This window comes from Magallana gigas, chromosome 2 (genome assembly GCF_963853765.1).
Source record: "Magallana gigas chromosome 2, xbMagGiga1.1, whole genome shotgun sequence".
Classification (NCBI taxonomy): Eukaryota; Metazoa; Mollusca; class Bivalvia; order Ostreida; family Ostreidae; genus Magallana; species Magallana gigas.
The window spans coordinates 50,770,181-50,782,637 of NC_088854.1; the positions used below are offsets into that span (position 1 = coordinate 50,770,181).

Genomic DNA, 12,457 nt, shown 5'->3' on the forward strand with positions numbered 1-12,457 from the left:
TATAGTTATACACTAGTCAAAATTTCTAACTCCCCAGGAAATGTTTGTATTGCACTGTTCGTAATTTTCATGATATTGACAATGACAATGATTGAATATATAGAGAAAAATTACAAGGCATTTTCTAAAAGAAACTCAAAGTTTTAAAGGGCTTTTTAAAAGAAATCAAAAAAATAAAGGTGTCCCACGATATAAAAATCACCATATTGTTACCTTGCGTTTTCAATTCGCACTGATAACAGCTCCACATGGGGATCCCACAATTAAAAAAAAAAAAAAACCTCTGTGGAATTCTTCTTCTGGTCCAGTTCTGCTACATTCTGGTGCTGAGGAACTGTCTCACTCTCGGATTCATCTCGTCCCATACATACATGTCATTAATGTGTTCCAAAATGTGCCATGTAGTAGCGAGTTCTTTGCAGGCGAGTTACCGTATTGTAGCGGCCATGTTGACATGTCGTTACTTGACGTTTTGGCCTTCATGGTAAGTCTTTAACACTTTCGGTTGCATTAGAATGATTTTGTGGTGTCTGTTTTAAACCTTCCGATCTGTGTTTAATATTATTAAAATAGATGAGTTATCCTAGTGAAACGGTCATGTTTATGTCTCGTTACAAGATGTTTGGCTTTCATGGTACTAGGTGTTTTGAGGTGTCTTTAACTGGAAACACGGGCATAGAACACTAGGCAATACCTAACCTGATTCATTTAGAATGGCAATAGGTTAGAAGAACAAATTGATTATTGAATGTTCTCAATAATTGATTGTAATCAATCAATCTTCGGTATAAGTTACTGTTCTGCTGATCTGAGCGACGCAGTGATTTAACGAGACATTGTGACACCAATGGTTAGGATTTGAAGTTAATGTAAGTATTGGTCACATGATAATCTTTCATCCCACGCCCTCGAATCCTTCATAAAATATGCAAGTTTAAGGGGAAAAAGTTCATTTCGTATTTCGAAGAGTCTTACAAGGCGTTTGTTTTCGTCTTTTTAGTACATAGATGTTTTAATATTATTGCTGAAGTTAAAATTGGTGAAAATGTTATATTACATGTGCTTTACGAAAATGAAACAATATCTCTCTCTCTCTCTTTCTCTCTCTCATTTGTTCGATGTTGAGTGAAAACTTATCCTGTCGGTTTCAGCAGCATTTTTTTTAAATTCTGCAAATTCTATAACCCCGAAAACTACAACAGTATGTTTGTAGTGATGCCAACCCCCAGTGCAGTGTGTGTATGATGTAGAGGAACTTAACATATAAATAATTATACCAAACATTAGTTCTCTGCCACTCAATCAAAAATGTATTCTTTTTGTAATGACATTTGCGAAAACATTATATGCTTAGGTTACTTGTTTAATATTTTTATGACATTCTCTTTTAAATCACTTATACTTTTAACTTATAACTGTAATCTTGTTTAAACAAAAGTGTCCTCAAGTAAACTATTCAGGGGCGAGATTACACGTTATGTGATGAGATTGCAGAATTCAATTTTTTCTAACTGTGAGAGTATGAAGTAAACATCTTGTTAAATCTCCCAGATTTCTGAAATCTTTTTTGAGTATTAATTGGTCAGTCGATGACAGTCTGTCTCTCCAGCCATGTAGCTGCTGCTAGAAACCACAGGGGCTTGGTTGTTGGATAGTGAATTTCCTAATTATTTGTTCCCGAAGAAAAAAATGATTAAAATTGGTAATCTTATGTGTATTTCTGTGTATTGCAATAAATAAATTCACTGAAATCCCCCGTTTCAGTCATGTTAAAAAAGTGTATTCAATGTACATTAAAAAAAGTAAAGGGACGACACTCGCCATCTTGGATTTATAGGGGGTCCTCGTTTCAAGCTATGTTTTAAACAAGTTCTTCCGTTTCTCCAACGGTTTCTGACGAGATCTAGGTTGGAAAATGTTAAAATGACTTATTCCTATCGTCTGACTACACCTGTACGTTGCAAAATAAACACATCGTTCCAAAATGTACTAGATACTCGCCAAACTTATAGAAAGCAACGGAAGTTGATGCAAACTCTCCATGTAATCACTGAGGAGATCCGAAAGCATTGGATAAACCAAGAGGATAACTTTTCGCGGAATTTTTGCTCTCTCTAGAATTATCATACATTTTCGGAACATCTCAGTGATTATATGGAGAATTTACGTCACTCAAAAGTAAACTTCCGTTGCTTTCGATAAGTTTGGCAAGTATCTAGTACATTTCGGAACGATGTGTTTATTATGCAGCGTACAGATGTAGTCAGACGATAGGAAAAAGTCAGTTCAATATTTTCCAACCTAGATCTCGTCAGAAATCGTTGGAGAAACGGAAGAACTTGTTTAAAACATAGTTTGAAACGAGGACCCCCTATAAATCCAAGATGGCGAGTGTCGTCCCTTTACTTTTTTTAATGTACAATGAATACACTTTTTTAACATGACTGAAACGAGGGATTTCAGTGAATTTATTTATTGCAATACACAGAAATACACATAAGATTACCAATTTTAATCATTTTTTTCTTCGGGAACAAATAATTAGGAAATTCACTATCCAACAACCAAGCCCCTGTGCTAGAAACGTGCGTGTACTTTATTCCTTGTCAAAATCTAAGTTGATCAAACTCAAATCTTACATCTATTACACGTACATGTAGCTTACATCTATTACACGTACATGTAGCTTACATCTATTACACGTACATGTAGCTTACATCTATTACACGTACATGTAGCTTCTTCAATATAAAATCAGTGGGATATAGCTATTAGAGAATCTAGCATTTTTCTTTTTACAATGTTGCACAACTTCTTTCATAATCATAAAATGCTTGTCTGATGTAAAAAAAATAGGTTTTTCAGCCAACAAAACGTGTGGGAAATACGTTGCTCTGCTTTGAATTTGTATTTAGTTTAATGGATTTTTGAGATGGTTGACAGTTTGTTATTGTCATTTTTCATTCAATCTATGCATATTAAAATTCAAAAAGCAAAAGAAACACAAGTACAGAATGTTGCAATTAAATTTTTTCATCATGTTGTATATACGTAGTCCTTTGAAGCCTCAACCTCATACAATACTAATCTTCAAAATCTACCAACTTAATTATAAAATAACGGTTTTAAAATAGTTGTTTCGACGTAAAATTAACCTCTGCAGGAAATAAAAAGTAAATAAAACAATGTAAAATATAGAATTTTAAAAAAAACGTAAAAAAGGAACGGTACAAAATTATTTTGACGTTCTCATATTCTTTATTTTGTTACTTACAGTAAATATGACATTGTATCTGTGCAGTTAAAACTTCATTAACTTAATATGATAAATAGTTTTTTAAAAAATTGGTGTGCAGTATTTCACCATTTTTATTTTCACCGTGAAGCAAGAGTATGATGACACAGCTCCATTAAAACTGGATATGGGCAAAAATGATCTGATTTCTGGTATTCAGGGGATTGGTCTTATTATTTCTGCAAAAAACTTTATTATTCATTGCAAGATTAATGTCGGTTAAGAATCAATACCATGTGATACATTGAGCTTTAAACCAGGAAAAAGGTTCGTGAAAATAGGTGCGTCCTTTAAAGAAATGAAAAATTATAGATTTTTGCTTTCAATTCTAAATGAATATTATAACATGCACGTAAACCGGCTCGGACTTTTCATATGGCTGTTTAATATCTAATTTTATATCATTTTATCTTTTATTTAGTTTTATATTTTGTCTTCTCTTCTGATGATAATTAATTATTTCATTATAGATTTTTGCTCTCAATTCTAAATGAATATTATAACATGCATGTAAACCGGCTCAGACTTTTCATATGGTTGTTTTATATCTAATTTCATATCATTTTATTATCTTCTATATAAGTTTTATATTTTGTTTTCTCTTCTGATCATAATTAATGATTTCATTATTTTCAGTATTAAAAACTTTTAAATATTTAAATGCAGACTTATGTTTGTGCTTTTTCATTGCTAGTGTGCTTTGGATTGTTAATAAAATTCGTCGTATTATTCACATAATAAAGTCTTAAGTTATAGATTAAATAATAATTCCAGAATAATAAATTTAAAGTTTAGAGACACTCTTTACGATTTGTTACATAATAATTTTTTATTTTTATCTTGACGTGTTTTTTACGTGGCCAAAGTCTTACAAGTACATACAAATGTAGTCCAATAGTCTAACTAAGTGACATGATCACAGGTGCTCGTGGTAAGAACCAATCGACATTTAACCCCTAAGACAACTGACTGTAATCTAGTTTTATGGATATCATAAAAAGCAATTTACACAAAGCATACAATTAAAAAACTGAAGAACACCCGAATAAACAATTGTCAAAACACCCCTGCCCTTCATTATCTACAAATTAAATATGCGTGTTAATCATAATATAGGCTATCAATCTCTGGCCTTGATTTGAAGAAAAAAACCTATGAAATAGAAACGTATTATTTCAATAAAAAAATTCAATCTTTTTTTCGGTAAATGACGGATTAAGACAACTGCATAGAACATGCGTTTTGTTTTGGTTTTTTTTTAACAAAATTACATAATCCGAGCAATGGATCCGAACTTCACTGTATACCAAATCATGCGGGATAATGAAGAATCTACAACCGTCAGAAAATTTTACGTGTACTATAACATCCGTCTATAACATCCGTCGATACATTCCGTTTATACGACTTCCTAATGAAGCGTTCGGATTTCATGTATCTACTGAAATACTGCAACCAAGGTCTTTAATTTCTAAACAGAATTAAAGTTGTGTCATTCTATTTCCACCGGAGATTATACTTACAGGATAACGTTCAAAATGTCATGTGTCTGAATGATAGAGATAAAAAGAGCAAATCAAAATATAAACAATTCCCTATAGTCACCAACGTATTTTTGAAATTCCTCATTATACTTTATCAAAAGAAGGAGATCAAAGTGTTATTCTGTCTACTTTTATTAGAACCTGCTACATAAAGGTAAATGAAAACTTTCTCGTGGCCAGAAAATGATTTTGAATTAAAAAAAATACTGATCGTACTTAAACACCTTTAATTAAAATGCCCTACTGCACCATACATCTGCGCATGGAGAATGGTCCACTAGAATTGCATTTATTCTAAAGTGCTTATGTACTTGAGGGTCAGCTGGCTTTTTTAAAATTTAAAATTATTAAGTTTGTCAACAACATAAAGATCATGTAGTAATAGATATGTCAGATCATAGAATTAGAGGTAAAACAACAAATATTACGAAAGATACAAATTGGATTTTAGACTGAAACTGATAATTATTGTATGTCACGATTCATAAAGGTATGATAAATATTTGATAGATACCACCTGAGAATCGTATGTCTCTGACATAATAGTCGGCATCAAAGGACTCAAAGAGATAGGCTGCATGAATCAGTATACGTATCAATCGTAACTTCTAAGCCATTTCCGCTCACGAAAATTAATTTTTCCGAGCGGAAATGGCCGAGTAGCTACGATTGGGATCAATATATGGCTTTGAAAGCTTTTTTGTTATACTCGTTAAAGAAATATTAAGGACGTTGGTCAATCAACAAAAAGTTATAAATTTGCTTTATAATGCATTAACTATTATTTAGTACAGAAAAAGTCATAATATAAATGTAACCGATTAAAAGTTTTAAATTCACTTGCATTTGTTTCTTTATACAAATTTCCCCTTCTAAACAAGACTGATACGATCTTGAAGCCCTCTTAACGTGTCAAAAGGCCTACCTGCTCATCATAATACAGCATCAAGGCCCAATGGCCAAGGGTAATGAATTTTGCTGCAAACATTTCTTGTCCATTTGAGAAAATGTTTGTCTGTTAGATAACCAGGAGTAGAAATTAAGATTTTTATAGATCTATAATTAATTATGCCTTTTCATTACACGAGCAACTTTAAACCCATGGGGCATGAATTTTCTAGGTTTGGTTATGGTGCCCCCAAAAATTAAATTTTATTCATCTTCTCTATATGATCAATAGAGATCCACTCTACAACTTACTACCTGTTAATGCGTGAAAATTGCATTAATTTTCTCAGTTTTAGAGTAAAATCTTAATCCCGTCCACAATCTTTTGGGTTTGAAAAGTTGAAATTCATGAGTTATGTTTCCCTTCCCCTACCGATGTTGAGAGAGCTGAAGACTCAGTCTATGCCAATATCCTTGAGAAAACTCGCTTTGGACAAAGGTTTAAATCTATTCATATTATAAAGTAAAATTTGAAATTTTCTTTACTTAATTAAATTTAATGGCTAATGTTAAAATTTTAAGGTAGATTTGATGGGTAGTTTTGTTGAATATCCAGCCTCGGAGTCTTTTAAGTTAGCCAGGATTTACTCGTTTGATTCAAGGAATACCTTAAAATGTTTGATAGTTTAAGGAGGACGGTCGACAAACGAAGGGCAACCACTGATAGCCATATGTCACCAAAAAGTCACTCAAATACATGGTTTTTCTAATGAGAACTCCTCAGTATTTATTAACTATCAGAATAAGAACGTTTATAATACAGAATACAATTTACAATTACTTATCACTCAGACTTAACACACATTTACCAATAACTAATTTCACGACAAATACAGTAATGTAATGATAAACACCGCACGGGATGTTACGGATAATATTACAGCGACTGCTGAAAAAGAACGGGGGAACTTGAACATTATTTTAAAATCGGCTCGAGGTCGACTCGTTCACATCTCTCAGAGACTCGCCGGAAATTGTATCGCCCGAACAGCAAAGGCAGAGCCTCTTACACCCCTGTCTGAAGTCTCTTCTCTGGTATGCGTAAATGAAGGGGTTTACAACACTGTTGAAGATCCCAAGGAACACCAACCAACTGGACAGGTTGAAGGTAAAATCAGAAGTAATCCCGAAACCATAGCTATGAAGAGAAAAAAATCTTACTCAGTGACCAGATTGTGATTTCTTTTAAATGTTGACTCTATATGGAATCTTCCTTGTAGATTGTTATGCACATACTCAGCTAACGGATTTAAAATTAAAGACAGTTATATTGACGTAGGGATGCTTTTAAAATGAGATAATGGATGTGATAAACAATTTATTTTTAGATCACCTGAATCACTCAGATGAAATATATTTGTTGGCTTTCTGTTGGCGTCGAACGTTAAAATTTTATCTTTTTTCTCAAAAACTACAAATCCAAATTTGTTTACATGTAGTTTTAGCGTAAAGCTATTTTCCCCGACAAAAAACTTTCGAAGAACCAACATGTCTTTAATATGGGTGTTGCGAAAACGCAGAACGGAAAATGGAAGGGAAAATATAATATCAAGTTTATTGCTTAAAAAGGGTATAGACAGGACAGAAACGATTAATTTGTTTATAACTAACGAATGATTATTAAAATTTGTTTGTTTTATTGATATCCATATGAAATGTCTATCAACTATAGCATTGCATTCAAACAATAAAATGCTTTCTTTGGTGATTCCTGCGGGACATGAAGTCGGCGACATTGCAGAAAAAATACAGAACCCGCGTCAGCCAAACAATAATTTCTCCAAAGGTATGTTAAAGAATTTCCAATGTTTCAACATAAACCTTCTTTTCAAATTCTTATTAGTTTTGAAAAGTTACATAAACAAACATTAAATTATTATTTGCTAAAAAATAAAGATTAAGATGTGGGTTTTTTCTCACACTGATGTTCTTAAATATCATATTGTCTTTAATAAACATAACTAGCGTATCCTATATTTACATCGATATGGTGGATGAAAATTGTGAAAAACACACTCCGCCTACATCAACGAGCATTTTTTTTCGAGTCAATACTATTTTTTTAAAAAAATGCCAAGCAACGACGAGGAGCAAAGAAATACATGTAAGAATACTTTATAGTCATACAATATTACTCGCTGATGTTGTTGATTTGTACTACAGTTAAATGATAAAAGATCTAACCGAATTTGGTAGACTTTGTAGGGGCTCCAGCTGACAATGAGCGCCAGGGTCACATATCCCATCACTTTGGCAGACCGGATGTTTTTGATGACCTTCCGGTTTCGCTCGGTGTCTGGTCCTTCCGTCGCTTTTTTCAAAGATCTGGCATAAATTGTTCTAGCTTTTCTGAGAATAAGTCCATAGAGGAACAGAGAGAAAGCCATGCAAGCGTATTCCAAAACCCCAGAGACCAGGTACAGCCAGGTGTTCAATAGGTAGCCGAAGCTGCACCGGACCCCCGCCTCCCAGTTGTTGAAGTATACGAAGGGTAGACCGGCAAAAATGAAGGAATAAATCCACAAAAAGGCGATCAAAATGTTAACTACTGTGGTTGTCATCAGACGACTATGGTAGGCACTGTGACAAATGGCTAGGTAACGATCAAATGTCGTGAAGCCCGCTGCTAGCTGGGATGCTAGTGTCATCATTGAGACAACTTGGTAACGCAGTAAACAACTGTAAATATTTTTGGACAAATCAGGGAAAAACAAGTAGAAAATCTGAGATCCGGACGAAATTCCGACGCAGAAGTCTGCCACGGCGAGACAGAGGATGAACTTGGTTGTTGCAGTCATGGGTTTGATGTAGCGAACGAAAACAACCGCAACGATACCATTACCAACGCAAGCCATCACAAAAACCAACATCTGCAGGGAAGTGAAGACTATAAGGATGGAAGGAATCGGTCTTGATGATGTTGATAAATTTAAGGTAGAATTTCCTTCAGTGGTATTCATCTTCACCAGGTGTTATTAGTACTGGAAAATCAATCAAAGATTAGCTGCAGTAAAGGTTTTACACTTTTTGAAAGACAGAGAGTTGACAATTGTCAAAGGCAATCTGTGAACGTTAAGCCTTTCTTCCCAATATATAGTCTTTTCATTTATAGAAAGGCGTGGTGTGTGATGATAAACATTGCCTAGTCTGATCATACAGACTTATCGTAGGAGTGGCAATTTGTTCACTAGGAATGGTTAAAATTCTTATCATAAGCAAGGACAGTGAAGTAGATTTCTGCGGGGAGAGGGGACTGAAATCTATGAAAAATAATCAAATCATATATTTGCTGATATGAGGGGCTAATCGACGTAAATACAACATGTTTATGAAAAAAATAACTTGCCTGATAATGTTTTGTTGGATACATGTATCTACATGAGATAGTATGCTCTAACAATTTTGATCATCTTTGATGATAATTTTATCATCGTGATGATTTTAATTATCCATAGTTTTTAAAATTTTCTTTCACAAATTAAAAGAAGTCGGAAAACTTTTAAATTATCAGTCTCATGTAATGAATCTTCGACCATGAATTTTATATAAACCATTCCTACACAACTATTTCGATTTCTGTGACTATATATCTTATTATGCAAAAAAATGGTCATGAGTTAAAAGTTTGAGTAGTTGGTGAAATAAATCAGCAATTTTTAGTTTAAATATGTTATTTGTAAAACGAAGCAGGTGCATCACGCCAATTTCTAATGTTTTGTGTGTGTTGTTTTCTTTTTTTCGCAAAACAGCATTTATTTATGACATTTGATTATTAAGCTTTCTGCACTATGCTTACATGTATAAGTTTCTTAAGACTGTCATATTTTGGAAAGAAAGAAGCTTAAAATGACTGATCCGATATATTTTGTCAAATAGAAGCTACAATGTATTTACTTCTTCGTTTTTATGGAAGGGAATTACCGCCTTAATTCTATGTATCTTGCTTTTATTCTTATTATGCTTACTTCTTTATTCTTCATTACATTTACACTTGCATGTCACTTTATTGTTTTCATATTCATGCTTATCCAATTTCACTTTGATTCTCTTTGATCTTTCATTGTTTGCTTAATTCTATGTTGCAACATTCTCTTCTTATTCGTGTAAATTCTTTCTTCTATCTCTGTTACAAACGTGAATTCAAACACGCAAACCATAAAGCACTTTCAATAAAGACGAATACAAGTTGCATGAATTTAATGCTGCATTATGCCGCCAGGCGGCAGTGTGCGCGCTACAATCGCTGCTCCCCGAAAAAAACCCAACGAAGCTAGCTAAATGTGGGATGTTTCGCACCATGACATTTCGCTCCAATGTTTATATGTTCAGATCAAGAAATGGAGGGGAGGTTAATGTACTAACGAAGGGATAATTTATAATTTTGTTTGCCGGGGAGGGGGTGGGGGGGGGGGGGGGGGGGAGTAGGTCGAGTTCTATTTTCAGTAGGTTTACTATGTGAATTTAAAAAGTTTGAATTTTCAAGGGTGGTGGGGTGACTGGACCCTCCTCCTAAAATAAAATAAAATTCTAAGTCTGTGCATCAGTTATATTTATGAGACGATCTAATCTTACAGTATTCATAATTAGCACCCGTATCATAATTATCATCATCACAAGCTTGATATGGAAGTCGGTCAATTCAACTATTCATTTAATCAAGACGACATGTATGAGGTTCATGTCTCTAAGTTACATGTATCATAGCCTAAACACCTTCAAATCTAAACATGGACATTCAGTTACATGTACATGATTTATATTAAAATAAACAAACCTACAATAAGCATGGCTGTGAGTGATACATACACATTTTTATCACTTCAAAAATCTGTGTAAATAAGAAGCATACATTATTAATGTTCTGTATTTTGGAGAAAAAAAAATATTTTATTTAGAACTTTATATAAGAATTTTTATTAAGATTTGATTTAGATTTAAAACCAAAACTCATAAGAAGTCATATCACATACCGTATTTTAATCTCTTTGCCTGGTTTGTTTTCGTTTACTCATTGTGTAATTAATTCACTGATAATTTAGATTCGTTAATTTTACCGCGTTTATTTCTGCGACTCCACCATTCTGTGCCGAATCGCAAGAATATAAAATCGCGTGCACCAAACTTAGTTTTCATATCACAAGTTCAAAACTTTTAGAAAAATAAGTGAGATTTTAAAACCTGCAGTTTTAAGTTTTTTAACCCGGAATTTCACGCGGATATTAATTCATCGCATTTTATCAGGGATACACAGTACTGTAGCCTAACAAGAGGTAAATAGTGATTCATGCAAGTGATAATTTTCACACGTACTGGAGTACAAGAAAAGCTACTTCTTAGTATTTAGTACCCCAGTCCTTTTATTGTTTTTCAAAAACATCTTTAAATTTGGTTTAAATTTACTTCAATTTCATCTACATGTTCCACGGGTACCTGTGGACAGAACCGTGCATCACCCCACCTTTTTTCACCTCAAATGAAAATAAAGTCCTGTCGACAAGTACTTATGACATGTTCCACTTATAAAAATTAAGATTCCTGCAAATAATTTGCAAATAATTTGTTACTGCATATATATACGGTACAACATTGCATTGCGGATCTAGAATGAGATCAGATCGACCCCCAATGGAAAATTTACACTTATTTAACAACCAATAAAAATGTTACATTAAAAGTTTAAAATTTATCAATTTAAACTTAACTGTTATATAAACTGTTATAGTTAAGTTTAAACTGATAAATTTTAAACTTTTAATGTAACAAAAACATTAATACAAAATTATCTCTCAGACCCCCCTTCTGATTTTTTTAGAACCGCGCGGAGGCATTTTACATGTACACAAAAAAAACCTCCGTATCTTTTTAAGTCTGCGTATATCGTGGCTTGTTAAAAGTTAATTATATTAACATGTATTTCATATTCCTATACTAAGCCCTTAATTTGAGATGCTTTCACGAATTTATTAAATTTATGCCATTTGTTAGTTTCGTTTTAATAAATCTTCGGGAGCAGCAATTGTAGCGCACACACTGCCGCCTGGCGTCATAATGCAGCATTAAATTCATGCAACTTGTATTCGTCTTTATTGAAAGTGCTTTATGGTTTGCGTGTTTGAATTCACGTTTGTAACAGAGATAGAAGAAAGAATTTACAGGAATAAGAAGGGAATGTTGCAACATAGAATTAAGCAAACAATGAAGGATCAAAGAGAATCAAAGTGAAATTGGATAAGCGTGAATATAAAAACAATAAAGTGACATGCAAGTGTAAATGTAATGAAGAATAAAGAAGTAAGCATGATAAGAATAAAAGCAAGATACATAGAATTTTGACGGTAATTCCCTTCCATACGTTTTATTGTCGTGTTTTCCTATTCTATTAAGACACGTATATCTATTTAACATAATCACGCAAGTTTCAATTTTAAAAGAATGCCCAGAAACCACATGTTTTTTTTTAAATTTAGAGAAATTACCCAAACTTCTGATAAAGAAAATAAAGAAAATTGAATAAATTTTGTTCCGCTACATTTTCGTAGAGAAATTTAAATTATAAAAACTTCGATCACTGAACGACATACAGTGTCAGATGAAGAACTCATATCCTGTGATCCCAAATTAACCTTCAAGTTTTCACAACCGTTTCCTTTTGTATTTCCTCTTTCAGCCG

At 33.2% G+C, this 12,457-nt stretch overlaps 1 protein-coding gene across 1 annotated transcript; it reads right to left on the minus strand.

Moving 5' to 3' along the window:
* Window positions 1–6,376: 6,376 nt before the first annotated feature.
* Window positions 6,377–9,089, minus strand: LOC105335747 (mu-type opioid receptor). The gene is made up of 2 exons (XM_011439817.4): window positions 7,972–9,089; window positions 6,377–6,925 (listed from the first exon to the last, which is right to left on the minus strand). The coding sequence occupies exons 1-2, from the start codon at window positions 8,745–8,747 to the stop codon at window positions 6,709–6,711; spliced, it is 993 nt and encodes a 330-aa protein (XP_011438119.3). The 5' UTR covers window positions 8,748–9,089; the 3' UTR covers window positions 6,377–6,708.
* Between the last annotated feature and the right edge of the window lie 3,368 nt (window positions 9,090–12,457).

What these genes read in the sequence shown, in the direction of transcription:
- LOC105335747 (XM_011439817.4), bottom strand. Translation starts at nt 8,747, where the DNA reads ATGAATACCACTGAAGGAAATTCTACCTTAAATTTATCAACATCATCA. An exon ending in TACAAAGTCTACCAAATTCG is followed by an intron (nt 6,926 to 7,971) that starts GTTAGATCTTTT and finishes TTCTCTTCATAG; the next exon opens with CTATGGTTTCGGGATTACTT.